The 27,683-nt window shown below is 40.8% G+C and overlaps 1 protein-coding gene across 2 annotated transcripts; it reads right to left on the reverse strand.

Annotated features, from left to right (window-relative positions):
- Positions 1-27,683, reverse strand: kiaa0513 (KIAA0513 ortholog). Of its 2 annotated transcripts, XM_044036539.1 has the most exons (13): positions 27,602-27,683; positions 17,574-18,109; positions 15,330-15,429; positions 14,681-14,754; positions 14,079-14,149; positions 9,593-9,800; positions 6,455-6,495; positions 6,300-6,372; positions 5,479-5,556; positions 5,259-5,288; positions 3,051-3,131; positions 1,186-1,280; positions 1-233 (listed from the first exon to the last, which is right to left on the reverse strand). In XM_044036539.1, exons 2-13 carry the CDS (start codon positions 17,972-17,974, stop codon positions 184-186), a joined length of 1,302 nt encoding a protein of 433 aa, XP_043892474.1. In that variant the 5' UTR covers positions 17,975-18,109; positions 27,602-27,683; the 3' UTR covers positions 1-183. The 2 variants fall into 2 exon arrangements, with proteins under 2 accessions (XP_043892474.1, XP_043892475.1); XM_044036540.1 differs by lacking the exon at positions 5,259-5,288 and having other exon boundaries at positions 2-233.

The following is a 27,683-nucleotide window of genomic DNA, read 5'->3' on the forward strand; positions in this document are numbered from 1 at the left end:
CATATTGATGATATCAATGATAAGGATGATATTGACCATATTGATGATGATATTGATGATGATGATGATGTTGATTATTGCTGCTACGACTATGACACAGTTCAGTTCAGTTTTTGTGGTTGTTGGTTGTTTCTCCTCCATGGAAACTGTAACGTGTCATGTGACCGTTGTCCTCGCACTCCCTCACTCAGCCGCCATCTTCTCTATGTGGTCACTCAGTAACTTGTACTGTTCTGCAAAACACACACACACACACACACACACACACACAAGTTATTAGTTACAGTATGAGTTATGTGAATTAAAGGGACAGTCCAGGTCCTGACACTGAGTCAGTACTTATATTATAGCCACTCAACAAAAGACTTCTACGTCAGTCTAAGGGTACGATATCTACGTCACACGTTCACGTCTTTATCTTCACTGTTATACAGACATTACCAACAGGAAACTGACATTTGTAAACCACTCACTCTCTTACACCAAAGCCCATAGAGAAAATCACTGATTTTAACATCACAAAACAAAGGAGCTGCTGGTCCTCTGCTGCCTCGTGTGGTAGGTGTATCAGTGCATCAACTACTCCTGTGTGTGTGATGTTAAAATCACTCATTTTCTCTATTAGGTTTGGTGTGGGAGAGTTGTTGGGAGACAAATATATGAAGATGTTCTTAAAATATTGTAGACAATTAGAAATTAGCAGTGTTGCCAGGCAAACAGTTTAAAAACAGGAAACCCAAGTTTGTAAACCACTCACTCTCCCACACCAAAGTCCATAGAGAAACTCAGTGATTTTAACATCACAGCTCACAGGAGCTGTTGATCCACTGCTGCCTCCATCACTAAGTTCAAATGTCCAATTTTTACAGTTTGGCATTAAAAATCCTTTGTTCAGATTGACCTCAGTGACACAAAGTGACCACACGAGGCAGCAGAGGACCAGCAGCTCCTGTGTCCCCGCCAGGTAAAATCACTGATTTTCTCTATGAGGTTTGGTGTGTGAGAGTCATCATTGATAGTGAGCGTCAGCTTTGACTTTGTGTCAGAAGAACCACACTTCAACATGAACTACACCAACATTAGCATATTCGAAAAATCACTGATGTGGTTTTTATTCAATGTTTTGGGTTTTTTAAGTGAGAATTAAACTCTGAATGAACTGGTGAAAAAACCAAAAAGATTGACCTTGGTTGAGGTTTCCGATGATGGCCTGTTTCTTCAGGAAGTCGTTACACAGCTTCTTACTGAGACCAAACGCTAACATGTTGTGAGTGAACGTCCTGAAAACACACACAGTGTGAGTCCAGAGTTATCAAAAACAACACAAGACCAAAGCTCACAGATACTGCGGAAACACATGAATCCATGTTAGTAATGACACAAACAAATATGGCCGACATAATCCAAACTTTTTTTGTTTTTTTTAGTGGCAAATGTTAAAAAAACATGTTAACAACATGACAATAAAATGAGTATAATACCAATTTAATTTAATTAAAGTTACAAAGTAACGTTGCAAAAACATGTTTTTGACACTTTTAAAATTGAACTAATGTTAATTTCTTTTTACAAATGTTAGTTACAAAGAATGAAAAGTGCTGGAATTTAAAGGTCGGTAAAAAACGCAACACATCACTGTGTTACCAATTTTACAAAAATATTATAACATAACAAAACAAGTTACTCATAGTACACTTTCTTGTGACACTAAAAACAAATGTTTCAAAAAATATGTAACCAAGTAATTTTGTCTTTCTGGAAGCCACGAAAATGTTGTAAAGTTACAAAGGTTTGGGCAAAGTGAGCTCATTTTTTGGATATGAAACCAAAAAAATTGCTCAAACATTTTACTGGTGTGTCCAAAAATGACGAAATATTCTAATGTCAGAAAAACACATGTTGAATGTTACAAAAAACATGTAGGTAATGTCACACTTTTTTTTTTTTAAAAAAAAGTGTTTTTTAAGAAGCTTCAAAAATTCCTAAAAATGCTGAGCGAGACCAAAAGGTGGAGTCAAATGTTGCAAAGTTACAAAAACGTTTGGCCAAAGTTATCAAACTCTTTTTCACATGAAACGAAGAAGTTGCAAAAACACGTACAGTTACCAAACACGCTAGTAAAGGATTCAGATTTTGTGTTGAACTTTTGTACACGAAAGGGCCCTCGCCCCACGCAATTCGTCATATCCGATGATTGTGAGAAATCTCACGTAGTTCTGTTTACGTTCAAACTTTCAAAAAGTGGAATTTTAAAGTAGTTTTCCTGCCATTTTAATGTCAACTTTGTCGGAGGGCTTTTTTAAAAACACCTTTCGACATGGAGAAAATCCTTTGACGACTTTTAATCATTAACTTGTCGACAACACATGGACAGAGTTTGATGCGTCTAGCTCAAACATGTTAGGACCAGTTTGTTCAAATATATTTGTTTTTCCAAAATGGCCGACTTCTGGGTGGGCGGAGCTAATAGAAGTACATTAGAAATTTGTTTGGAATCATGAGAGCAACAAGTTTAGGAAGTTTGGTTAAGATCGGAATAACTATGTGCTATGAGCAATTAACACAATTTTGGCCACTTTCTCTCGCATCAAAAATTCCCAAAAATATTTCTCAAGAAACTTTGGAGTGAGCCCAACACATTCACCAAATTCACCTGATCCGTCGGCTTTTGTCTGACCGTGACCCGACTTCTGGGGGCGCTATAGAGCCCTGGGTCTACGAGCAGGCATTGTTTGCGACCCAACCACTGTGAGAGTTTTCAAGAGTTTTTATTATGTGTGGTAACCCGCTCAAAAATAATAATCTCAACAGGAACAATAGGCTCGGGCCCTAATAAATCAGTCCTGGAATGACTGGAAAGATGCAGCTCCCCCTTGTGGCCCTTCAAAATAAATCACTAGGACTGTGATTTTAAGTCACTCCCGTTAATTGATAATGATTTTTCCTCCATTCAGGACTGTTATGATAAAAGAAATTCACCACGATCGACTGAAACTAATATCGTATATCGTCTCATCTCTAACTCCGCGACATGGCGGCGGCGTCCTCACCCCAGCTGACCGAACGCGATGTTCTCGTCGATCTTGGAGCTGTCGTCTCGCTCCTCCTGCGTCATGTGACACCACTTCTCCCTGCAGCGAAGAAGAAACAAGAAGAAAAGTCAGATTCAGACGTCAATGGTTCCATGTTGCAATGCGATGCAAAGAGTGAAAGAGACCATGTCAAACGAGACAAAAACACAGACTTAAATCACAACAACCATCACCATCAGCAGCAGCAGCAGCAGCAGCAGCAGCAGCAGCAGCAAAACACAACCACTAGCTCATTCACAAATGATTCACAAGAAGCAATGATTGATGTTACATAATCATCAAATATCCACCAGGTTAATCACTTTTAATTATAATTTTAAACCTCGGAAATTTCGAAACTTCAGATCAGATCTTTTTTTTTTCAAAGTTCATTATTCTAAAATCATCTTTCAAATGAAATGTCTTTATTAAAATAAAAAGACAATGTTTGATTCAGATTGATGTCAGTGACACAAAGTGACCACACGAGGCAGCAGAGGACCAGCAGCTCCTGTGTCCCCAGCAGCTAAAATCACTTATTTTCTCTATGGGGTTTGGTGTGGGAGAGTGAGTGGTTTACAAACTTCAGTTCAAACCATCTCTTCTTCTATTCTCCAGGGGCCCGTTTCAGAAAGCAGGTTTAGTGAAAACTCTGAGTTAGTTAACCCTGAGATGAGGGTTTTTCAGTTTCACAAAGCCAGTTCAGTTTAACACTGAGTCAGTTACCCCGGCAACATACTCCATGAACCTAACCTGCTCACTGGCAGGTTTTCTTCAGCAAACCCTGAGTTTCTGTGTCTCCTCCTCCTGCTGAGCCTGAAGCAGCTGTCTGACACTCGTGTCATTTCCTCATTCATAGTCGATATCAGAACACGTATCAGCGCGCGTTCAACTGCAGAATTAATGACATTTACGTCTTTCAAAACATTGAAATCCCAATCACATGTTACTTCCAGTGTGCAAACTATACCTATAGGTTTTGGGGTGGGGGTTGTTGTGGGACGGACGCTTGTGCAGAGCCAGGACTTGTGGCGTACTTGTTCCACCAGCTCCACTCGCCTCAGCACAACACAACACGGTTTAGGTTACATCTTCACTACAGTAAAAACAAGTACACACTCAACTTAACACATCCATTATGACACGCCTATACGTCCACACCTCCACACACACACATCACATCTTAATCAAAAAAATATATTTTGCCAAAATTTCAGAGACGCCCCCAAAATCTCACAAATCATGTTTCCAGGGGAGCTCATGTCTCATTAGGGGGGTGAGAGGGCTGACTCCCCCGTAGTTCACACCAACACTGTGACTGTGTGACATTAAGATTGTTACTGTAGGCTCATCATCACTGTAGACACTCCCTGTACTGTAGACATCATGTGAACTGTTCCTGTCATAGATCACATCATGATGATGTGAATATTTCTGATGCAGCTGGAAACACTTTAACTTTTTGAAATCTTAATGTTTGACAGCAGTGACTGCGTTTATATTTACACGTGGAAATATGGTCATGAAATAGTGTTGAGCAAAATGTTTTAATGTAAAATAGAGTCAAAAAAAGTGAGTCAGTTTGAACAAAGACACTTCAGTTGGACTTTATCATTATACAAGTAAACTATGTTTTCTCAGTTTGATCCATATTCTCATCTTCAGTTTGTCTCGTCAGGTTACAGCTGAATAAAAATCAAATCAAATGTAACATAATGGTAGGACTGCAGCCTCTCAACATCCATTAATGAAAGTAAAGTCTGTTAAATGATGAATGAGTGGATTACGCTGTATAAAATGTAACAGTGTTCATTTATTAACTCGTCTCTTCACATATATGTCATGGTCATTGTCATGTGTTATTATTTCTGCTCGACTGGATTCAAATGGAGGCTGTGCGCTTTGTTTACACGTTGCCATGGTGAATCATAGTATCAGAGCTCCATTGATGATGGCTTTTTTCATTCCCAACGCACACGCTTAACCAACTCAGTTGGTCAACCTAGAGTTAAGGTTTTAACTCAGAGTTTGTTGAACCTGCTTTCTGAAACAGGCCCCAGGTGTTTAAATGCTGCAGAGGCTCTGCCATTCTCCTCCTCCTCCTCCTCCTCCTCTCTGCCTTCGCATCATTTCATTTTCCTATTTTCTTTTTCCTTTTGAAGGCAGCAGACAAAAAGAAGGACAGACCTCTCGTCTTTCTCTTCATCCTTCGTTCTCCTGCCCGGCAGCGAGGCACAAGGAGACAAAGTCAACATGCAGAACAGCAACAGCAAAGAAGAAGTGAAGAAGAGGAGAGAAAGAAAAGAGGAAGAGAAACCAGCAGAGCATCCACAGACCATCTCAAACCTTCTTTCTTTTTACCCACAGTCCAAACACACAGAGCAGAATGTGACTGGTCCACACTCACCTGGTGGTCGGCGACCGTTTCCTCCGCTCGCAGTGAACGGCGTCAAAGAAAGCAGCGTTCCAGAATCTGAGCGTGTGCCTGAGGGCGGGAAGATGACGATTAAGGCATGTTTTTATTATTGAACATGGCATTTGTTCACTTGGAATTGGACTGTACAAAATTCTGCGTTGGTCTGTTTGAGAATGTGGTTGCAGGACTAAAACTGATGACTATTATCATAACCCACTCATCTGTCCATTATTTTTCCCATTAATCGCTGAGTCGTTTGGTTCAGAAAAAGTTGATCAGTGTTTGTCAAACCTGGAAAACGTCAAACGTTTTTGTCCACAAACTAAAAATGATTCCTTGGTTTAATGAAGCAAAGAAACCAGAAAATATTCACATTGAACAAGCTGAAAAATCCCAGAAATTGTTTTTTATTATTAAAAAAATAATGGATTAGTTGTCGCAGCCCTAACTGAAACTTCAATAGCAGTTTATACGGAGAGAGTGTAGATTTTATTAATTAATTTAATTAAATTGTAGAAGTAATTATTTAAAAAAAAAATGAAAATAAATATATGATCAATGAATCGAGAAGTTGTTGCAGCCCTGAATCAAAGTGAAAAAATAGCAGTTTATACGGAGGGGACACTTTTGGCACTTAAGATGCAGAGAGTGTAGATTTTATGTGGAAATGAATGCATTTTTAATAATGACATTTGGAGTTGCTTAAAAATAATGAATCCAATAAAGGTGATGTGTCTGTGATTCTTTCATTCTCAGACCAGAACCTTTGACCGGAGTCATTAGACCAGTGGTTCTCTGAACTCTGAATTTACCAGATGGGCTGCTGCTTCAGGTGTGTGTACAGGTAAACTTTCTCCCCTCTCTTCCCCTCTGCAGCCTCAGACACTGTGGAGGAGGACAGAAACATGACAGACACTCACACCACTCCACATGTTTCTACACACCAAATTAAATGTGTTCACCTTACCTGGAGAAATGGGCTTCATCTCAGTTGGACTTTCTCCTTCTCTGGAAAGAGGAACACAGCACAGAGAATAGACAGATATACAGTGGGTACGGAAAGTATTCAGACCCCTTTAAATGTTTCAGTCTTTGTTTCATTGCAGCCATTTGCTAAAATCAAAAAAGTTCATTTTATTTCTCATTAATGTACAGTCAGCACCACATCTTGACAGAAAACAAACAGAAATGTAGAAATGTTTGCAAATTTATTAAAAAAGAAAAAGTGAAATATCACATGGTCATAAGTATTCAGACCCTTTGCTGTGACACTCATATTTAACTCACATGCTGTCCATTTCTTCTGATTGTCCTTGAGATGGTCCTGCTCCTTCATTGGAGTCCAGCTGTGTTTAATTAAACTGATTGGACTTGATAAGGAAAGGCACACACCTGTCTTTATAAGACCTTACAGCTCACAGTGCATGTCAGAGCAAATGAGAATCATGAGGTCAAAGGAACTGCCCAAGGAGCTCAGAGACCGAATTGTGGCAAGGCACAGATCAGGCCATGGTTACAAAAGATTTTCTGCAGCACTCAAGGTTCCTAAGAGCACAGTGGTCTCCATAATCCTTAGTTTGGGACGACCAGAACTCTTCCTAGACCTGGCCGTCAAACTGAGCAATCGTGGGAGAAGAGCCTTGGTGAGAGAGGTAAAGAAGAACCCAAAGATCACTGTGGCTGAGCTCCAGAGATGCAGTAGGGAGATGGGAGAAAGTTCCACAAAGTCAACTATCACTGCAGCCCTCCACCAGTCAGGGCTTTATGGCAAGAATCCTCTCCTCAGTGCAAGACATATGAAAGCCCGCAGAGAGTTTGCCAAGAAACACATGAAGGACTCCCTGACTGTGAGAAATGAGATTCTCTGGTCTGATGAGACCAAGATTGAACTTTTTGGTGTTAATTCTAAGCGGTATGTGTGGAGAAAACCAGACACTGCTCATCACCTGCCTAATACAATCTCAACAGTGAAACATGGTGGTGGCAGCATCATGCTATGGGGTTGTTTTTCAGCTGCAGGGACAGTACGACTGGTTGCAATTGAAGGAAAGATGAATGTGGCCAAGTACAGAGATATCCTGGAAGAAAACCTCTTCCAGAGTGCTCAGGACCTCAGTCTGGGCTAAGGTTCACTTTCCAACAAGACAATGACCCTAAGCACACAGCTAAAATAACGAAGGAGTGGCTTCGGAACAACTCTGTGACCATTCTTGACTGGCCCAGCCAGAGCCCTGACCTAAACCCAATTGAGCATCTCTGGAGAGACCTGAAAATAGCTGTCCACCAACGTTCACCATCCAACCTGACAGAACTGGAGAGGATCTGCAAGGAAGAATGGCAGAGGATCCCCAAATCCAGGTGTGAAGAACTTGTTGCATCATTCCCAAGAAGACTCATGGCTGTACTAGCTCAAAAGGAGCTTCTACTCAATACTGAGCAAAGGCTCTGAATACTTATGACCATGTGATATTTCAGTTCTTCTTTTTTAATACATTTGCACACATTTCTACATTTCTGTTTTTTTTTCTGTCAAGATGTGGTGCTGAGTGTACATTAATGAGAAATAAAATGAACTTTTTTGATTTTAGAAAATTTAAAGGGGTCTGAATACTTTCCGTACCCACTGTATAGATATACTTTTTTTATTTATTTTTTTAAACTGTCCTGCCCAGTACTAGGACATGTAATGTAGTTCACTGCATGCCGTGGTGTCAGACATATTTGCTGCAGTGTTTTTATTTTTATTTATTTGTTTTAAGGGAGTGGACAGACAGGGGGGAGGCAAGGGGGGGGAGAGAGAGAGAGGTGGACGGCAATATCAATGGTAGTGAATGGGTAAGAAACATTGAACAATTGAAATGATACAAAATAGACTAGAACAAAATACTAGAACATACTCGACAAAACAAAACATGGACAACATGAGACTTTTTGCAGTAGGAATTTCCAGTTTACTCTATCGAATGCTTTTTCTGCATCTAGTGAAACCACTGCTGCTCTAAATGTATTAATATTTATGAATCCTGTCTGATCTGGGTGGATTATGAAGGCGTTTTTGAGTGAGATGGGGCGATAGCTGGATGGGAGTGACGGGTGTTTCTCAGGTTTGAGGCGGAGACAGATATGTGCTGTATTTATGTGTGTGGGGAGTACTTTTGTGTGTTACTTTTTTATTATCATTTTATAGAATGTTGGTGCTAGTATGGACCAGACTGTTTTGTAGAATTCCACTGGGAATCCGTCTGGTCCTGAGGCTTTCCTGTTTGGCATATGGTGTAGGGCCTCATTTAGTTCAGCTATTGTGATATGGGACTTAACCTGTTCATTATTAAGTTTTGGTAGATCGATGCAGTTTAAAAATGTGTTTATGTCTGTACCAGATGAGTTATTGTTTGAGTATAAGTTTTTATAGAAATGTCTAAAAATGTTATTTATTTCTTCCGGTGCATGGGTTAGTTTACCGAGTCTTTTATGGAGTGGATAGTTGTTTTTTCTTTGTTTAATTTAAGTTGGTTAGCTAGGTATTTACTGGATTTATTGTTATTAATCCAGTAATTGTTATTGTTCAATGTTTTCCAAGCGTAATCTCTCCAGTTAGAACTGTGTTTTTCTTTCTATTGTTTTGTTTAATTTGAGTTTTAATTTTCTTATACTGTTCAGCAAGTGCACATGTTGGGATGTCACATAAGCGGTCTCTAATGTTTTTATTTTATGCTGTAATTCTGATTCTAGTAAGTTTTCAATGATTGATGATTCTACCCCTCATAACTGCTTTTGCTGCCTCCCAGAGGACACCTGGTGGTGTTCCTGGCAGGCTGTTTGTTCCCAGAAATATTAACCACTCTTTTCTAAAGTATTTGATGTTGAAGTTTGGATCATCTAATAATAATAATGTATTAAGTGTCTGTGATGTCTGATAGAATTGAGCTGTTGGTGAGAAAGAAGCCAATTCTCGAGTAAGAGTTGTGTACAGGTGAGAAGAAGGTGTTTTCTTTGTCGGCTGGATGACAGGAACACCGAACATCACAGAGACCATCATCACTCACATAGACAGATATACTGATGCACATTTAAATGATTCATCAAAGACTGGATGTTTTCTCACCCCGTCTTCTGAGCTGTTGAGCTCCTGAGCTTGCTCTCCAAGCCTCCGAAGAAACCTTTGACGTCAGTCTTGGACGTGTTTTTGAGAAGGCCGACGGCAGCGTCCTTCGTCCCCGATAGCCAGGAGTTGGCCTTGTTGAGATACAAGTCCATACCAGCGGGAGGGACGCCGCGGTCTAGCAGCTGTGACGGAGACGGTGGACACTTTCCTAAAAAGATGTGAAGAAAAAAAGAATTTAGCCACGTAATTAAAGTCTACGATATTTTTAAGAACATGTTCACGTCTTTATCTCACTGTGAGACAGTTTACAGACAGGAAACACGACCTAACAACAGGGTAAAGTGGCAGCATCACTTTACGAAAACAGAACTTTTCCTCAGGGGGTGAAATCCTCATCATGTGGTGTTTTGAAAAAATGTGGTAAATACACTGTAAAATGCACTGTAAAATAGACTGTAAAATAAACTAAAATACACTGTAAAATATACTGTAAAATAGACTAAAATAAACTGTAAATACACTGTAAAATAAACTAAAATACCCTGTAAAAGGGGCACATGGTGGGGTAGTGGTTAGCACTCTCGCCTTGCAGCGAGAAGACCCGGGTTCGAGCCCCGGTTGGAACAAGGGCCTTTCTGCATGGAGTTTGCATGTTCTCCCCGTTTGTGCGTGGGTTCTCTCCGGGTTCTCCGGCTTCCTCCCACAGTCCAAAAACATGCAATGTGGGGATTAGGTAAATTGGACACTCTAAGTTGACCGTAGGAGTGAGTGTGAGAGTGAATGGTTGTTTGTCTTTATCTGTGTGTGACCCTGCGATGGACTGGCAAACTGTCCAGGGTGTACCCCGCCTATCGCCCGATGTAGCTGAGATACAGCACAGCACCCCCCGCAACCCTCTGGTGGAGGATAAAGTGGTAGATGATGACTGACTGACACTGTAAAATAAACTAAAATAAACTAAAATACACTGGTGTTTTTGAGTGGACAGCAAAGTAAGAATTTCATTGTACAGGGAAACGTGTTTCTTTACTGTGCATATGACAATAAACACTTTGAATCTTGAATCTTGAATCTATAAATACACTGTAAAATAGACTGTAAAATAAAGTGTAAATACACTCTAAAATAACTAAAACGCGGTAAATAGACTGTAAAATAAAGTGAAAATAAACTAAAATACTATAAATACACTGTAAAATAAAGTGTAAATACACTGTAAAATAAACTAAAACACGGTAAATAGACTGTAAAATAAAGTGTAAATACACTAAAATAAAGTGTTAATACACTAAAATACAGTGTAAATACACTGTAAAACAAACTAAAACACGGTAAATAGACTGTAAAATAAAGTGTAAATACACTAATATAAAGTGTAAAATACACTAAAATACAGTGTAAAATAGACTAAAAACACTGTTAATACACTAAAATACACTGTAAAATACACTATAAAGTCTTAATTGTAAGTTTCTAACGTTTGTCAGATTTGGGGAAGGAGTTCCAGAAGGACAGCGACTCCAAGCCCGTGCAATATGTGTATTTTTGATTGTGTGAACAATAATAATAATAATAATAATAATAATAACAACTTGGATTTATAAAGCACCTTTCACGAAACCCAAGGTCGCTGTACAGTTGTGAACAGATAAAAAATAAAACCAGAAAACACAAACACTAGCAAACAAACAATCATGTGGCAAAAGCTTGCTGGAACAAGTGTCGCTTCAACAGAGATTTAAATGACTCCAGAGTTGGTGCCTGGTGAACAGCCAGAGGGAGTGAGTTCCAGAAGGTTGGAGCAGCGACACTGAAAGCCCTGTTGCCAAAGCTTTGCCTGCAGGTGTCGGGAACGGAGAGGAGACCAAGGTCATCAGACCTCGGTTCGGGAGGGACGGTACATCCTGAGACTGAGACACCCAGGAGGTAGAGGGAGATGATTGTAGCTGTTGGTGGACAGACTCAACCTTAGCCTGAAAAAAAGTCCTGGAACTTGAAGCAAGTCAGGTCAGAGTCAGCAGGGGGGTGGGGGGCAGTACGAGGGGAAAGCAGTCTGGTAATGGTGGAGAATAATGCCCTGGGGTGGTTTTGCTGGGACCTGACAATCCAAGTCCAAGTTCAAGATTGGCAATCAGACTGGACAACGCCGGTGCACTGACAGCCTTAATATAGGTAATGGTTCGCCTGGGGCGGTGCCTAGGCACGTGAGCAGGAACATTGAAGGTGATTACATGATGGACAGAGACAGCTAGGTCAATGCACTGACGGTTGGTGAGAGGGAAGCCAGTTGAGTTGTGTGTTACCCTTGCTGTGGGTTGAAGCAATCCAGCAGTGACAGAAACTCAGAGGCAAATTTGCAGCTGCCGGAGTCAAATATATATAAAATATTATGCAAAATCAACTTTTTAACATTTTAATACTTATATTTGGGACTCTGGAGGCCCTACCAGTCACCAAAGTGTGAAAAACGAAGACTCAGTCATGTTTTCGTGGTCCCCCTTAGTGTAAGTATAGGAGATAAAAACACGCAATGTTGAATTCCCTGCGCATTGTGACGACACAATGCGTATTTCACAGCGAATGTTACCACCCACCAGTAAGTTTACTTCGAGAGCTCCACCTTAGCTCCACCATGTCCCTATAAAATGCGAGAGTGCAGGCGAGGGAGGAAGAGCGGTATTATGTCAACGTGGAGGGACAAGTGTGCTGTTGGTGGCTGCACAGTGGAGCACAGTGTTTTACACAAACTTCCAGCCTCAGAGGATTTTATATATGAAGCCTGATATACAGTATGTGTGTTTACGTGTGTTTGTGTGTTCGCACCACTTCACATCAGACTGTTGTGAACCTTGGTCAGTACAATTCTGGACTGACCAGAAGATTAATAATAAAAACAGTGCTATTACATTCCCACTGCTGTGGAGAACACAGGAGTAGCATGCTAGTTACTGAAACAAATCTAGAGTTTTATAATGAGTTAGTTACACAAACAGTGGCCAGTGCTCGCCATATTTAGTCAGCGACCGTATTTAACCGACGTACAAACACACACATTTTTAGGAAAAGGTCAAATAGAGCTCATAACTGACCATTCTGACATGTCCTGTTGCAGTCTACATACTACAACTTCTTCTGTAGCTTCCTCTTGTTCAGGGTCGGACTCTGGTTCAAACATATATGGTTGAACCGCAATGTTTCCTCCACCAGCCATGTTTCTCCCACGGTTCACGCTCAACTGTTGTCATGGTAACATGAGCGTGCCGGTGTCGAAGTGGGTGTGTTTACCTGTGTCTCATTTGCATGTAAAGGGACCAGGCAGGGTTACTGAACTGCTACGGTGCTTCATCCTTATGGTATTTTGACCAAAGCATGTCACAGACATAGGAACTATTTTAACTTGGAGAAATAGGGTATAATATGTCCCCTTTAAAGTCCCCCAGCAAGAGTGTGGATGTGGACATAGCACAGACAGGTGTCAGGAGCTCAGATAGTTCAAATAAAAACATGCCAGGAGCTTTGGGTGGGCGGTAAATGAGGACAGTCTGAAGCTGAGAACTGCCAGCCAGAACGCTACACTCTCAAATGTGGTGGTAATAGGCATGAAGACCCCTTTAATCTGGATGTTGGCACGGTGGATAACAGCCAGTTCCTCACCGCCACCATCAGTGCGAGACTTCTGTAGGTAAACAAAGCCTGGAGGAGTGGCTTGATTTAATGCAAAAAAAGTCCAGCTCTTTCTGCCAAGTCTCTGTCAAACAGAGGACGTCAATCCTGTGCTCCAAAATGATGAAGAAGTAGAGGTTTGTTGAGAGAGTGTACATTAAGCAGCATGAATGTGTGAGTATTATCCATAGGTGAGGCTGAGTGGGTAGGCGAGGAACTGTCAACACGGCACAATGGGCGGAGCCATCTAGTGCGCACATGGTGTATGTTGTGATGACGACACGCAGAACTCAGGTGACTCCAGAATAAATAAATGGGTGAACCAGAATAAATCAACCAGTGCCGGGAGCCCAGGTGAATGTACCGGGGTCGTCGGAGGAGTCGTAGAGATCTAACAACAACAACGGAGTCTGGTGTGAAGTTGGCGTTGAGTCTGTGAAGTTCCGAGGAGCTGGATCCTCCCTATCTTCCGGAAAGAACAGTAGCAGTCGGTGGCTAACGCTAGTGCTGAGGGAAATCATCCAAAACTTCCCCAAGTCACGACAGAAGCCACAATCCAAGTAAGAATGGCAGAAGAAACGGCATAGACACAAACAGTAGAAAATCTAATTAAATTTGGAGTGAGAAGCGGCGACATACACGCCAGCGTCCTCTCACACCGGAAGTCCAAAACGGTGTCCTTGCCTTGTGTGGTTGATTTTTGTTTTTGCTCAGTTCATAAAAGGTTATTTGCTTCTTTAAAAAGAGTTAGGGATTTAAAACACACGCAAAACCAGCATCATGTCGTGTCCTGAGGGCATGAGAAGAAGAATTCAGGTCTTACCAATGTAGTAGTAGGTGAAACACATGGTCATGAGGTTTTTGGCCGGACTGTAGTCGTCCATCTGGTAACATCTGCAAACACAACATGTGCTCAGTCATCATCCCACGAGTATATATGTGTGTGTGGGTTAAGACAAGAATCTTAAGATATAATCATTGCCTGATACAGAATTATCGGGCAAAATTGAAAATGAAAAGTCTCGACGCACGGTTACAGCATAAAACAAACACAGTTTTCTTGACATAGTTCTCTAGGAGGTGGAAAGTCCCATGGCTGAGAGTCTGCTGCCACCTACTGGACGGAGAATTAACCTCAGTCAGAAGTGTTTTTCATGTTTTACGATCATTCATCAATTCACAGATTATTAATCCAGGACTTCATTGATTGCCAACTATTCTGATCTCCACAGCAGCTTCTGGGTGAGGAAAAACTGATCAATATTTCTCAGCATTTATGGAGCAAAGTCCATAAATAGATTGTCTGATTATATATATATGACTAAAGACAAACAACACCATTGCAAGCAAGTGTGTTGCCAACAGCGCCCCCTACACGATGCACTGCACTGAAGAAGAAAGCCAGAAAAAAAACACGTGACTCACTCGAAGAGAACGACGGCGAACGACTGGACCAGTCTGTAGAAAGTGGCCTCGCTCACACATGTAGAGCGGCAGCGCTGTGGACAGACAGACAGACACAGAGACACGTTCATTAAACGTCAACACAAAGACAACATATAACACACAACAGGGTCATCACAATAACTGATAATGTTAGAACCATATTTCAGGGTCTTTTAATGTCAGTTTAAGTCTACAATATCTTTAAGAACGTGTTCATGTCTTTTTCAACAGGAAACACTCACTCTCTCACACCAAAGTCCACAGAGAAAATCAGTGACCACACAACACCTCCATCACTAAGAGATAAAGACGTGAACATGTTCTCAACATATCGTTTTTTTAATTTTATTTGCCGAGTCTTTTGTTGAGTAGCTAAAAATTTCTTTTTTTTTTCCTGGTAGCAGCCATGTTCTGAGAACGAGTCAGTCATTTTATGTCAGTGCTTCAAACTTGAACGATGCTTTTAAACGGAGCTAACCTCAAAAAGACATTCATGTTACGTTCAGTAAATTTGCAAGTTAACAGGTGAGCATGAAACATCAACCGGAGATTATTTGTGCTGCTCGCCAGGATTATTGCTGTCAGGTGTGACCTCTGTAAAGGTGTCTCGTCATTTCTCCACACTCACCTGTGCACTGACGTGTTTGGCGAACCACTCGCGAGCTTTACTGCTCTCTCCAGTGCACAGCTCTCCAAAACGAGCCTTCTCTTCCTGGTCAAAGTCTGCTCTGTGAAAACAAAAGTCACTTACAGCAGCCGTAAAACACTAAAACTGCCCTTTATTTACCAAATATCTGACGATTGTGAAACTGTTGTGCACTGTAAAAATGATGTCAGGTCTGAAAATAATTCAACGTTTCTTCTTTTAGCAGTTTACGGAAAATAAATATGAAAAAGTGCAAAAAAATACTAAAACGATAACTATACATAGAAAATCAAAGCTGTGTTAGCGCTGAGCTAAACAAGGCAGCTGTAGTCACACTGTGTTTGGATAAACTACAGCAGGATATACCTTTCTCCAGCTAACATCAAGTTTAACTCTGGTTATCCAGGTAACATCAAGTTTAACTCTGGTTATCCAGATAACGTCAAGTTTAACTCTGGTTATCCAGATAACATAAAGTTCACCAGATAACATCAAGTTTAACTCTGGTTATCCAGATAACATCAAGTTTAACTCTGGTTATCCAGCTAACATCAAGTTTAACTTTGGTTATCCAGATAACATCAAACTGGTATCCAGATAACATCACCAGAAAACATGAAGTTTAACTCTGGTTATCCATATAACATCAAGTTTAACTCGGTTATCCAGATAACATAAGCAAACTCTGGTTATCCAGATAACATCAAGTTTAACTGGTTATCCAGATAACATCAAGTTTAACTGGTTATCCAGATAACATAAAGTTTACCAGAAAACATGAAGTTTAACTCTGGTTATCCAGATAACATCAAGTTTAACTCTGGTTATCCAGATAACATCAAGTGTAACTTCAAGTTTAACTCTAACATGACATTAAACTCTGGTTATTCCACCAATGTTAGGTTTAACTTGTGGATTACAAGTTAACATGTGTTAACATCTATAAGTCAGGCATAGGGCTGGGTATCAGTAAAAAAATGTCGATACCGGTACCAATACCAATACCGATACCAGTTTTATAATATCATTTCTAAAAAAGAAAATGACACATTATGGTACAAATCCATCCTTAGTTTTTATTTTTCAGTTAAACATTTTTACATTCAATGCAGTTTTTTTTACACAAAAAGAACAATTACAAACAAGTGACAAGTCATTTTCACTAAGGATCTCACAGAAACTTACAGAGGTAAAATCAATGTCGACATTAGAACACAAAACATAACAATAACATGGTTGTATTATTATTACTCAAAAACCATAATCCAGGCTGAGATAATCTGAGATAATCTAGGCTTAACTGGTCAACAATAGCAACAGTTTACTCACGTCTACTGTAGAAAAGGGTAACAAACCTTTAACAATAAAGTTGTGACTGTGGCACTCGTCTTGTTTTTCTTGACTCATTTTCTTTTCGGAGGACTGGCCTTGTCCTCCGCCTCACATCAGGGTCAGAGGTCACTGTGAGGACAAGATAAACATAACAGTGAGCTGTTTAACAGGTTAAGCTTTATCAGTTACTGTCTATATTCAGTTAGCTTTTCATTTAGTTAGGTTTAGCTATATAGCCATAACATAAAACTACACACTCATATCTTAAGTTAGTGTTCAAACACATATTACGCTGCAGTAACGTTAACTTCAGTAAACAAACATACAACACATAAACTTACCTGTTGAAATCCCGACACAGCGCCGTCAGTACTCTGTACTCGTCATTGATGAAGATTTTAAATGGTTCTGGCTCTGTAACATCCACAGTAGAGCTGTGGTTGAGAGGAGGAGGATGTCTGCGCTCCGCTCTTCTTACATTCAAACACTGAGCAACTTCCTGCTCTGAGGTCGATGCCGGGCGCGTTCGGGTGCTTCGTTAAATTTGTCGTGTTGCAGACCTTAGTGGGAGCCACACTTTGGACCTCGGTGGCATTTTTAGCCCCTTCACAACACACTTACATGTAGTTAACGACACAGATACACGTGAACCCGGTCTGTGGGCGTAACCCTGTTGTATTCTTCTTGCACGCCGCAACCATGTGTAACGTTACAGCTAATCACCAGCAGCATTATCAGATCTTGATCACGTGATTAACTCTGAAGGTATCGAAACTTAGGACCAGAAAACACAACATGTTTTGATACCCGAAAGTTCGGGTTCGGGTACCCAAGTTCGGTACCCAGCCCTAGTCAGGCACAGCAGTTTTAAATTTAAAAATAAAAAATACTTACTTTCCATGAAACACCTTCTCCACATAAACCTTCATGAAGCGTCTTCCCTCCAGCGTGTCGCCGTCGGCGTCCTCCCTGCTGTGAACAGAGGAAGACGACGACCTTCTCAGCTCCCACATGTGAGAGGACGGGTCCATGTCGTCCTCGCTGTCCGCAGACTCTGTGGTGTCGCTGTCATTGCCTCCTTCGTCCTCTGGGTGGTGCTGCTGGTAGTGAGAGTTGTGCTTGGATGGTGTCATTGGCTCTGGCAGTGACGACTGCTGTTGGACTCCCAGAGAAGACTCCGGCTCTGGAGAGAAAATGTCCACACGGCCTTGGTTGTGACCCGCGTTGGCGCTCAGAGCACCGTCTTCTGACGGAATTTCAAAGTTTATGAGGTTCTGCATGGCCACGCCCTCCATGACGGAAACAAGTCCCTTCCTTTTAGCTCAACGACGGGGTTCCTCTCTGCATGAACATGAGGGGTTTGATTCTGCAGACCCTCCTCACACCACCTGAGGGCGCTGACATCAGGTGAGCTCACAAAGCCAGTGCATCTGTGGACAAGAGAGAAGAGGAGATTCTTACAATCTTGCTGTGTTCCATTTGTAGTGATGTAAATGGAACGCAGCATCAAGTAAATGTTTGTCACGACCAGAAAATTCATTTGTTCAACTGCAGCTACTTCCTGTCAAAAGTATTCACGACAGGTTGGATGATTTTTACGTAAAACAATGCGATATTTGGTTTAAGCGTTTATTCTTACAAAATAAATTCAATGTTGCAGTATGTCACATTAAATTAAATAAAAATTAAAATATCGTGATCGTATCATGGCTGAAATTTTGTGATAATATGTGTGCCACGATACAATGTGACTAAAATATTGTGATTTTATTGTATTGTGGCTGAAATATCGTGATAATATCATACTGGACTTAAATATCGTGATCACATCGTACTGTGACTTAAATATCGTGATTATATCATACTGTGACTTGAATATCATGATTATATCATACTGTGACTTAAATATCGTGATTATATCGTACTGTGGCTTAAATATCGTGATTAAATCGCATCGTGACTTAAATATCGTGATTATTTCATACTGTGACTAAAATTTCGTGATAATATCGTACTGTGGCTTAAATATCGTGATATATCGTACTGTGACTTAAATATCGTGATTATTTCATACTGTGACTTAAATTTCATGATTATATCGCACTGGCTTAAATAACGTGACTGTATCGTGGCCTAAATATCGTGATAATATCGTACTGTGACAAAAATATCGTGATTTAATTGTATTGTGGCTGAAATATTGTTATAATATCGCGTCTTGACTAAGATATCGTGATAATATCGTATCATGACTTAAATATTGTGATTATATCGTATCGTGGCTTAAATATTGTGATCTATTGTCGCTGAAATATTGTGATATTGTACTGTGACTTAAATATTGTGATGATAACCTATTGTGACATAAATATCGTGATAATATCATACTGGTTACTTGAATATCGTGATTATATCGCATCATGGCTTAAAGATTGTGATTATATTGTATTGTGACTTAAATATCGTGATAATATAATGCGACTTAAATATCGTGATTATATCGCATCGTGGCTTAAATATCGTGATAATATTGTATTGTGACTTAAACATCGTGATAATATCATACCGTGACTTAAATATTGTGATTATATCGTACTATGACTTATATATCGTGATAATATCATACTGTGACTTAAATATCGTGATTATATCGCACAGTGGTTTAAATAACGTGATTATATCGTACTGTGGCTTAAATATCGTCATTATATCGTACTGTGACTTAAACTTCGTGATTATAGCACACTGGCTTAAATAACGTGACTATATCGTATCGTGGCCTAAATATCATGATAATATTGTACTGTGACTAATATATCGTGATTTAATTGTATTGTGGCTGAAATATCACGATAATAATATCGTATCATGACTTAAATATTGTGATTATATCATACTGGTTACTTAAATATCGTGATTATATTGCATCATGGCTCAAATATCGTGATTATATTGTATTGTGACTTAAAGATCGTGATTATATTGTATTGTGACTTAAATATCGTGATAATATCATAATGCGACTTAAAGGGGACATATTATGCAAAATCAACTTTTTAACCATTTTAATACTGATATTTGGGACTCTGGAGGCCCTACCAGTCGCCAAAGTGTGGAAAAAGAATACTCAGTCATGTTTTCGTGGTCCCCCTTAGTGGAAGTATAGGCGATAAAACGCTCGATGTTGAATTCCCTGCGCTTATGACGGCAGCATGCACATTTCACCGCGAATGTTACCGCCCCACCAGTAAGTTTACTTCGCGAGCTCCACCTTAGCTCCACCTTGTCCCTGCGAGAGTGCAGGCGAGGGAGGAAGAGCGGTATTATGTCAACGCGGAGGGACAAGTGTGCTGTTTGTGGCTGCACAGTGGAGCACAGTGTTTTACAGAGGATTTTATATATGAAGCTAATGTGCCGGATAAAGTCAGCAAATGTGTGTTTGTGTGTTTGCACCACTTCACATCAGACTGGGGCTAGCGGTCGCCGTATTTAGTCAGGGGACGTATTTCACCGACGTACAAACACACAAATTGTTAAGAAAAGATCACACAGAGCTCATAACTGACCATTCTGACACGTCCTAATTAAACATATTTGTTCAGTACGTCCTCCATGACCGGAGCACAGACTCAGTCTGATACAATCACATAAAGCAGCTGTTTATGCAGCTTGCCGCTGACGATCAGCGGTGGCGATCAGCGGTGCTGCACTCTCTGTGCAGCAGTGCTACACTCTCTGTGTCACCGCTGATCGCCACCTCTGATCGCCACCGCTGATCAGCGGTGCTGCACTCTCTGTGTCACCGCTGATCGCCAACGGCTTGCAGCGGTGCTGCACTCTCTGTGCAGCGGTGCTACAGCACCGGGGCTGGTCAGTGGTGGCGATCAGCGGTGCGCACTCTCTGTGAAAATCAGTTAGGGGCATAGGGACAGCACCGCTGATCGCCAGCTCGCCGGAGCACCGGAGCTGGTCAGCGGTGGTGAGGTCTCCGGAGCACAGTCTCCGGTCTGATACAGCAACATGCAGTTTATTCAGCTCGCCGCGCGCCACTTACAATCAGCGGTGGCGATCAGCAGTGCTGTTCATAAGTGTTTTTAACTTGATTTACAGTTCGGCACTGTTCGGCTCGATCCTTATGTAGGACGTCTCTTCCTGTGACGGCACTCTCGCTGTTTTCTGCGCACGCTGCCATGTTGATATTGTCAGAGAACTAGTGGAGGGAGGGGGAGAGGAATAGAGCTGTAAAGCGCTGTAAAGAGGACAAATCAGAAACCCCCTGGAAGAAGTGGGTGTGTGTTTCCCTTTGTCTCATTTGCATGTAAAGGGACCATGCACGAAAACCGAGCGTTCTGAAAGGGGCGGGTTTAGCAGGGTTATTGAACTGCTATGATGCTTCATACTTATGGTATTTTGACCAAAGCATGTCACTGTCATTAGGACACCAGGGAACTATTTTATTGGGGGAAATAGGGTATAATATGTCCCCTTTAAATATCGTGATTATATCGCATTGTGGCTTAAATATCGGGATTATATTGTATTGTGACTTAAATATCGTGATAAACTCATACTGGGACTTAAACACTGTGATTATATCGTACTGTGACTTAGATATTGTGATAATAACCTATTGTGACTTAAATATTGTGATATCATACTGCGATTTAAATATTGTGATCATATCGTATTGTGGCTTAAATATTGTGATCATATCGTATTGTGGCTTAAATATCGTGATTATATTGTATTGTGACTTAAATATCGTGATTATTTCATACTGTGACTTAAATTTCATGATTATATCGCACTGGCTTAAATAACGTGACTGTATCGTGGCCTAAATATCGTGATAATATCGTACTGTGACAAAAATATCGTGATTTAATTGTATTGTGGCTGAAATATTGTTATAATATCGCGTCTTGACTAACATATCGTGATAATATCGTATCATGACTTAAATATTGTGATTATATCGTATCGTGGCTTAAATATTGTGATCTATTGTCGCTGAAATATTGTGATATTGTACTGTGACTTAAATATTGTGATGATAACCTATTGTGACATAAATATCGTGATAATATCATACTGGTTACTTGAATATCGTGATTATATCGCATCATGGCTTAAAGATTGTGATTATATTGTATTGTGACTTAAATATCGTGATAATATAATGCGACTTAAATATCGTGATTATATCGCATCGTGGCTTAAATATCGTGATAATATTGTATTGTGACTTAAACATCGTGATAATATCATACCGTGACTTAAATATTGTGATTATATCGTACTATGACTTATATATCGTGATAATATCATACTGTGACTTAAATATCGTGATTATATCGCACAGTGGTTTAAATAACGTGATTATATCGTACTGTGGCTTAAATATCGTCATTATATCGTACTGTGACTTAAACTTCGTGATTATAGCACACTGGCTTAAATAACGTGACTATATCGTATCGTGGCCTAAATATCATGATAATATTGTACTGTGACTAATATATCGTGATTTAATTGTATTGTGGCTGAAATATCACGATAATAATATCGTATCATGACTTAAATATTGTGATTATATCATACTGGTTACTTAAATATCGTGATTATATTGCATCATGGCTCAAATATCGTGATTATATTGTATTGTGACTTAAAGATCGTGATTATATTGTATTGTGACTTAAATATCGTGATAATATCATAATGCGACTTAAAGGGGACATATTATGCAAAATCAACTTTTTAACCATTTTAATACTGATATTTGGGACTCTGGAGGCCCTACCAGTCGCCAAAGTGTGGAAAAAGAATACTCAGTCATGTTTTCGTGGTCCCCCTTAGTGGAAGTATAGGCGATAAAACGCTCGATGTTGAATTCCCTGCGCTTATGACGGCAGCATGCACATTTCACCGCGAATGTTACCGCCCCACCAGTAAGTTTACTTCGCGAGCTCCACCTTAGCTCCACCTTGTCCCTGCGAGAGTGCAGGCGAGGGAGGAAGAGCGGTATTATGTCAACGCGGAGGGACAAGTGTGCTGTTTGTGGCTGCACAGTGGAGCACAGTGTTTTACAGAGGATTTTATATATGAAGCTAATGTGCCGGATAAAGTCAGCAAATGTGTGTTTGTGTGTTTGCACCACTTCACATCAGACTGGGGCTAGCGGTCGCCGTATTTAGTCAGGGGACGTATTTCACCGACGTACAAACACACAAATTGTTAAGAAAAGATCACACAGAGCTCATAACTGACCATTCTGACACGTCCTAATTAAACATATTTGTTCAGTACGTCCTCCATGACCGGAGCACAGACTCAGTCTGATACAATCACATAAAGCAGCTGTTTATGCAGCTTGCCGCTGACGATCAGCGGTGGCGATCAGCGGTGCTGCACTCTCTGTGCAGCAGTGCTACACTCTCTGTGTCACCGCTGATCGCCACCTCTGATCGCCACCGCTGATCAGCGGTGCTGCACTCTCTGTGTCACCGCTGATCGCCACCTCTGATCGCCACCGCTGATCAGCGGTGCTGCACTCTCTGTGTCACCGCTGATCGCCAACGGCGCGCTGCCTAAACTGCCCGGAGCACCGGGGCTGGTCAGTGGTGGCGATCAGCGGTGCCGCACTCTCTGTGAAAATCAGTTAGGGGCATAGGGACAGCACCGCTGATCGCCAGCTCGCCGGAGCACCGGAGCTGGTCAGCGGTGGTGAGGTCTCCGGAGCACAGTCTCCGGTCTGATACAGCAACATGCAGTTTATTCAGCTCGCCGCGCGCCACTTACAATCAGCGGTGGCGATCAGCAGTGCTGTTCATAAGTGTTTTTAACTCATTTACAGTTCGGCACTGTTCGGCTCGATCCTTATGTAGGACGTCTCTTCCTGTGACGGCACTCTCGCTGTTTTCTGCGCACGCTGCCATGTTGATATTGTCAGAGAACTAGTGGAGGGAGGGGGAGAGGAATAGAGCTGTAAAGCGCTGTAAAGAGGACAAATCAGAAACCCCCTGGAAGAAGTGGGTGTGTGTTTCCCTTTGTCTCATTTGCATGTAAAGGGACCATGCACGAAAACCGAGCGTTCTGAAAGGGGCGGGTTTAGCAGGGTTATTGAACTGCTATGATGCTTCATACTTATGGTATTTTGACCAAAGCATGTCACTGTCATTAGGACACCAGGGAACTATTTTAATGGGGGAAATAGGGTATAATATGTTCCCTTTAAATATCGTGATTATATCGCATTGTGGCTTAAATATCGGGATTATATTGTATTGTGACTTAAATATCGTGATAAACTCATACTGGGACTTAAACACTGTGATTATATCGTACTGTGACTTAGATATTGTGATAATAACCTATTGTGACTTAAATATTGTGATATCATACTGCGATTTAAATATTGTGATCATATCGTATTGTGGCTTAAATATTGTGATCATATCGTATTGTGGCTTAAATATCGTGATTATATTGTATTGTGACTTAAATATCGTGATTATTTCATACTGTGACTTAAATTTCATGATTATATCGCACTGGCTTAAATAACGTGACTGTATCGTGGCCTAAATATCGTGATAATATCCTACTGTGACTTAAATACCGTGATTATATCGTGCTGTGACTTAAATATCGTGATAATATCATACTGTGATATAAATATTGTGATAATCTTATACTGGGACTTAAATACTGTGATAATCTCATACTGGGACTTAAATACTGTGATTATATCGTACTGTGACTTAGATATCATGATAATAACCTATTGTGACTTAAATATTGTGATATCATACTGCGATTTAAATATTGTGATATCATACTGCGATTTAAATATTGTGATCATATCGTATTGTGGCTTTAATATTGTGATCCTATTGTGACTAAAATATTGTGATTTAATTGTATTGTGGCTGAAATATCGTGATAATATCCTTTCTAACTTAGATATCTTGATAATATCATAATGTGACTTAAATATCATGTTGTGACTTAGATATCTTAATATCACATTGTGGCTTAGACATCGTGAGGATATCGTAAAGTGACTTAAATATCGTAATAACATCATACTGTGACTTAAAAATCATGATAATATCGTGTCGTGACTTAGATATCGTGATAATATAGTACTGTGACTTAAACATTGTGATAATATCGAACTGTGATTTAAATATCATGATAATATTGTATTGTGGCGGTTTATAAGCGGTTTATAAACTTCAGTTTCCTTTTGGAAAAGTCTGTCTTACAGTGAAGATAAAAGTGACGTAGATATTGTAGACTTTTGTGAAGTGGTTAAAATCAGATTTCTCTTGTTTTTCACTGAACGTGAACCTCCGCCTCCGGCATAAAGCGCAATCAGCTGAATGCAAGACACTGATTATGTTAGTATCTCATAAAACTAAACTTAAAAAAAAGCTGAATCATCATTAGTGTGATGACAAGATCCTCTTACATCTGTGGGAACACTGCAGATCAGTTTCGAGTTCACCAAGAGAAAAAAAAGAGAATGAAGACAACAAAAAGAGTGTGTTAAAATGAAACAAATCTGTGAGTGTGCTTCAGATTCACAACATGGACGAGCAGTGTCAGTGCAGTCGATGTTGCAATGTCACAGCAAGTCAGAACAGATGAGCAAAACAACAGGAAGATGCTCTGGCTGAAAACCACAAAGACAGAAAAGTGCACCCTGAAAACATATCTGTTTAAAAAGGCACACAACTGTTTTATTACAGCTTTATAAAGAGAGAGAGAGACAGCTGACTCAAACACTGAGTTTCCCAGGCTGATCTCAGAATCTACACACACACAGTGTGTGTGTGTGTGTGTGTCACACCCGCGTCCTTGAGTTGATCTGTTTCAGCTCCTATCACTGGGAACCATTTTGTGCTCCGAGCGAACACACAGCTATAACAAAATTAGTCTAAAACACACACACACACTCACATATAAAATGCTAAAAGGATAGTTCAGTTTTTTTTAAATGTGTTTGTATGAAAAACTGACACCGACATTCAATGGGGACATGAGGCAAAACTTTAGCCACTTAACGAAAGACTTGGCTGATAAAACCTACGTCAGTTTAAGTCTACGATATCTACAGAACATGTCCACGTCTTTATCTCACTGTGAGACAGACTTTTCCAACACTTTGTAAACCACTCACTCTCCCACACCAAACCTCATAGAGAAAATCAGTGATTTTAGCTGGTGGGGACAGAGGAGCTGCTGGTCTACTGCTGCCTCGTGTGGTGACTTTGTGTCACTGAAATACAGTGGTAAATCTGATCAAACAATTACAAAAGCCAAAGTGACAAAATAACATGTTTGAACTCAGTGATGGAGGCAGCAGTGGATCAACAACTCCTGTGTGCTGTGATGTTAAAATCACTGATTTTCTCTATGGGGTTTGGTGTGGGAGAGACGATTAAAAGAAAATCTCTCTCTTTCTCAGACATCAGTACATGGATGTTTCTGCTGCCATGAGCAGGAAGAGGAACCTCTGTGCACACACGCAGGCTCACACACACACCATTATATAACCTACACCCCCCCACCCCACCTCCAGGACATTCACACACACTTGTCCATAACAACATCAGCAGAGAGAGATACGAGTGAGCTGCTGGTTCAAACTCTGTCTGCTAAATAACAACAACAGTGTTTATCAGCTGTGACTGGCAACAATTATCACATCACACACCAACACGCACACACATCTGTCCTCTACTTTGTGACCTTCATGACCTCCATGACAGCAGCAGAGTCTGCTTCCTCGGAAGTGTTAACAGTCTTTCATCCATTCATCCGTCCACAATGATTTTCTCTATGGACAATGGGTGATTTTAACATCACAGCACACAGGAGTTGTTGATGCACTGCTGCCTCCATCACTAAGTTCACATGTCTTATTTTGTCACTTTTAAAATCATTCATTCAGATTGACCTCAGTGACACAAAGTGACCACACGAGGCAGCAGTAGACCAGCAGCTCCTGTGTCCCCGAGAGCTAAAATCACTGATTTTCACTATGGGCTTTGGTGTGGGAGAGTGAGTGGTTTACAAACTTCACTTTCCTGTTGGAAAAGTCCGTCTAACAGTGAGATAAAGACGTGAATATGTGACGTAGATATCGTAGACTGAAGTGAACGCTTAAGTTAAGACTTAAGCTGTTGCATCCGTCTCCTCCCGCCCCTGCTCCACTGGTGTAAACACAGAAACACATCCTCGGTCAGGTGAGATCGTTCTGCTTCCACACGGGAAATTTAAACTCCCACTTCTTACAAATAAACACGTTTTCAGCGCCCATGCAATATGCCGAAAGATTAACAGGAAAATATAACTCTCAAAAACACCCGGAAAGACACTCGTACCTGGTATACAGCCTCAGGCTGGCGCGCGCGCGTCTTAAAATGACCAAAAAGTGAAGGAGGTTTGGCTGTGGATGAACGGAGGTGTGTAAGGTGAAGCAAGCAGGTGTGCACACGCGCGCGCGCGCACACACACACACACACACACAAACACACGCACACACACACACACAGCTCTGAACAAACAGCATCACCCCACTACTGCTGCGTGACGTTTCCTGCACAGCAGACGGGAACCACGGAGACAATTTCAGGCGAAGCCCCAGCAGGTTTCCGCGGAAGAGGAGGAAGGAGGAGGGGGCGGAACCTCCGGCTGTCTGTTCACGAAGCCCCCAAAACATTTACATCAATATGTGTACTTATAATATTAAACATCACGAGAAGAGGAGGAGACGGTATCCGGAGCCATTCAACGGGCTGACGCGACACGACTGCCCTTTACAAACGTCAAAAACAAACAAACTCTGAGTCTCTGACGAATGAAGAGATAGTTTAAGAGTCAGAAGAAGGAAGACAAAGAGGTGAACTCACCTGTGACGACGCTGAGAGAAGAAACTGAGGAGGAACCTACTCTTGTTCCTGCTGCTCTCAACTCGGACACATAGCCACAACT

The sequence above is a fragment of the Solea senegalensis genome, linkage group LG10, assembly GCF_019176455.1.
Source record: "Solea senegalensis isolate Sse05_10M linkage group LG10, IFAPA_SoseM_1, whole genome shotgun sequence".
NCBI classification, from domain to species: Eukaryota; Metazoa; Chordata; class Actinopteri; order Pleuronectiformes; family Soleidae; genus Solea; species Solea senegalensis.

Coding starts and splice junctions, on each gene's coding strand:
- kiaa0513 (XM_044036539.1), bottom strand. CDS start 17,974: ATGGAGGGCGTGGCCATGCAGAACCTCATAAACTTTGAAATTCCGTCA. Junction 5,289..5,478: donor AAACGGTCGCCGACCACCAG/GTGAGTGTGGAC, acceptor GCTGCCGGGCAG/GAGAACGAAGGATGAAGAGA. Junction 3,132..5,258: donor GATGAAGAGAAAGACGAGAG/GTCTGTCCTTCT, acceptor TCTTCGCTGCAG/GGAGAAGTGGTGTCACATGA.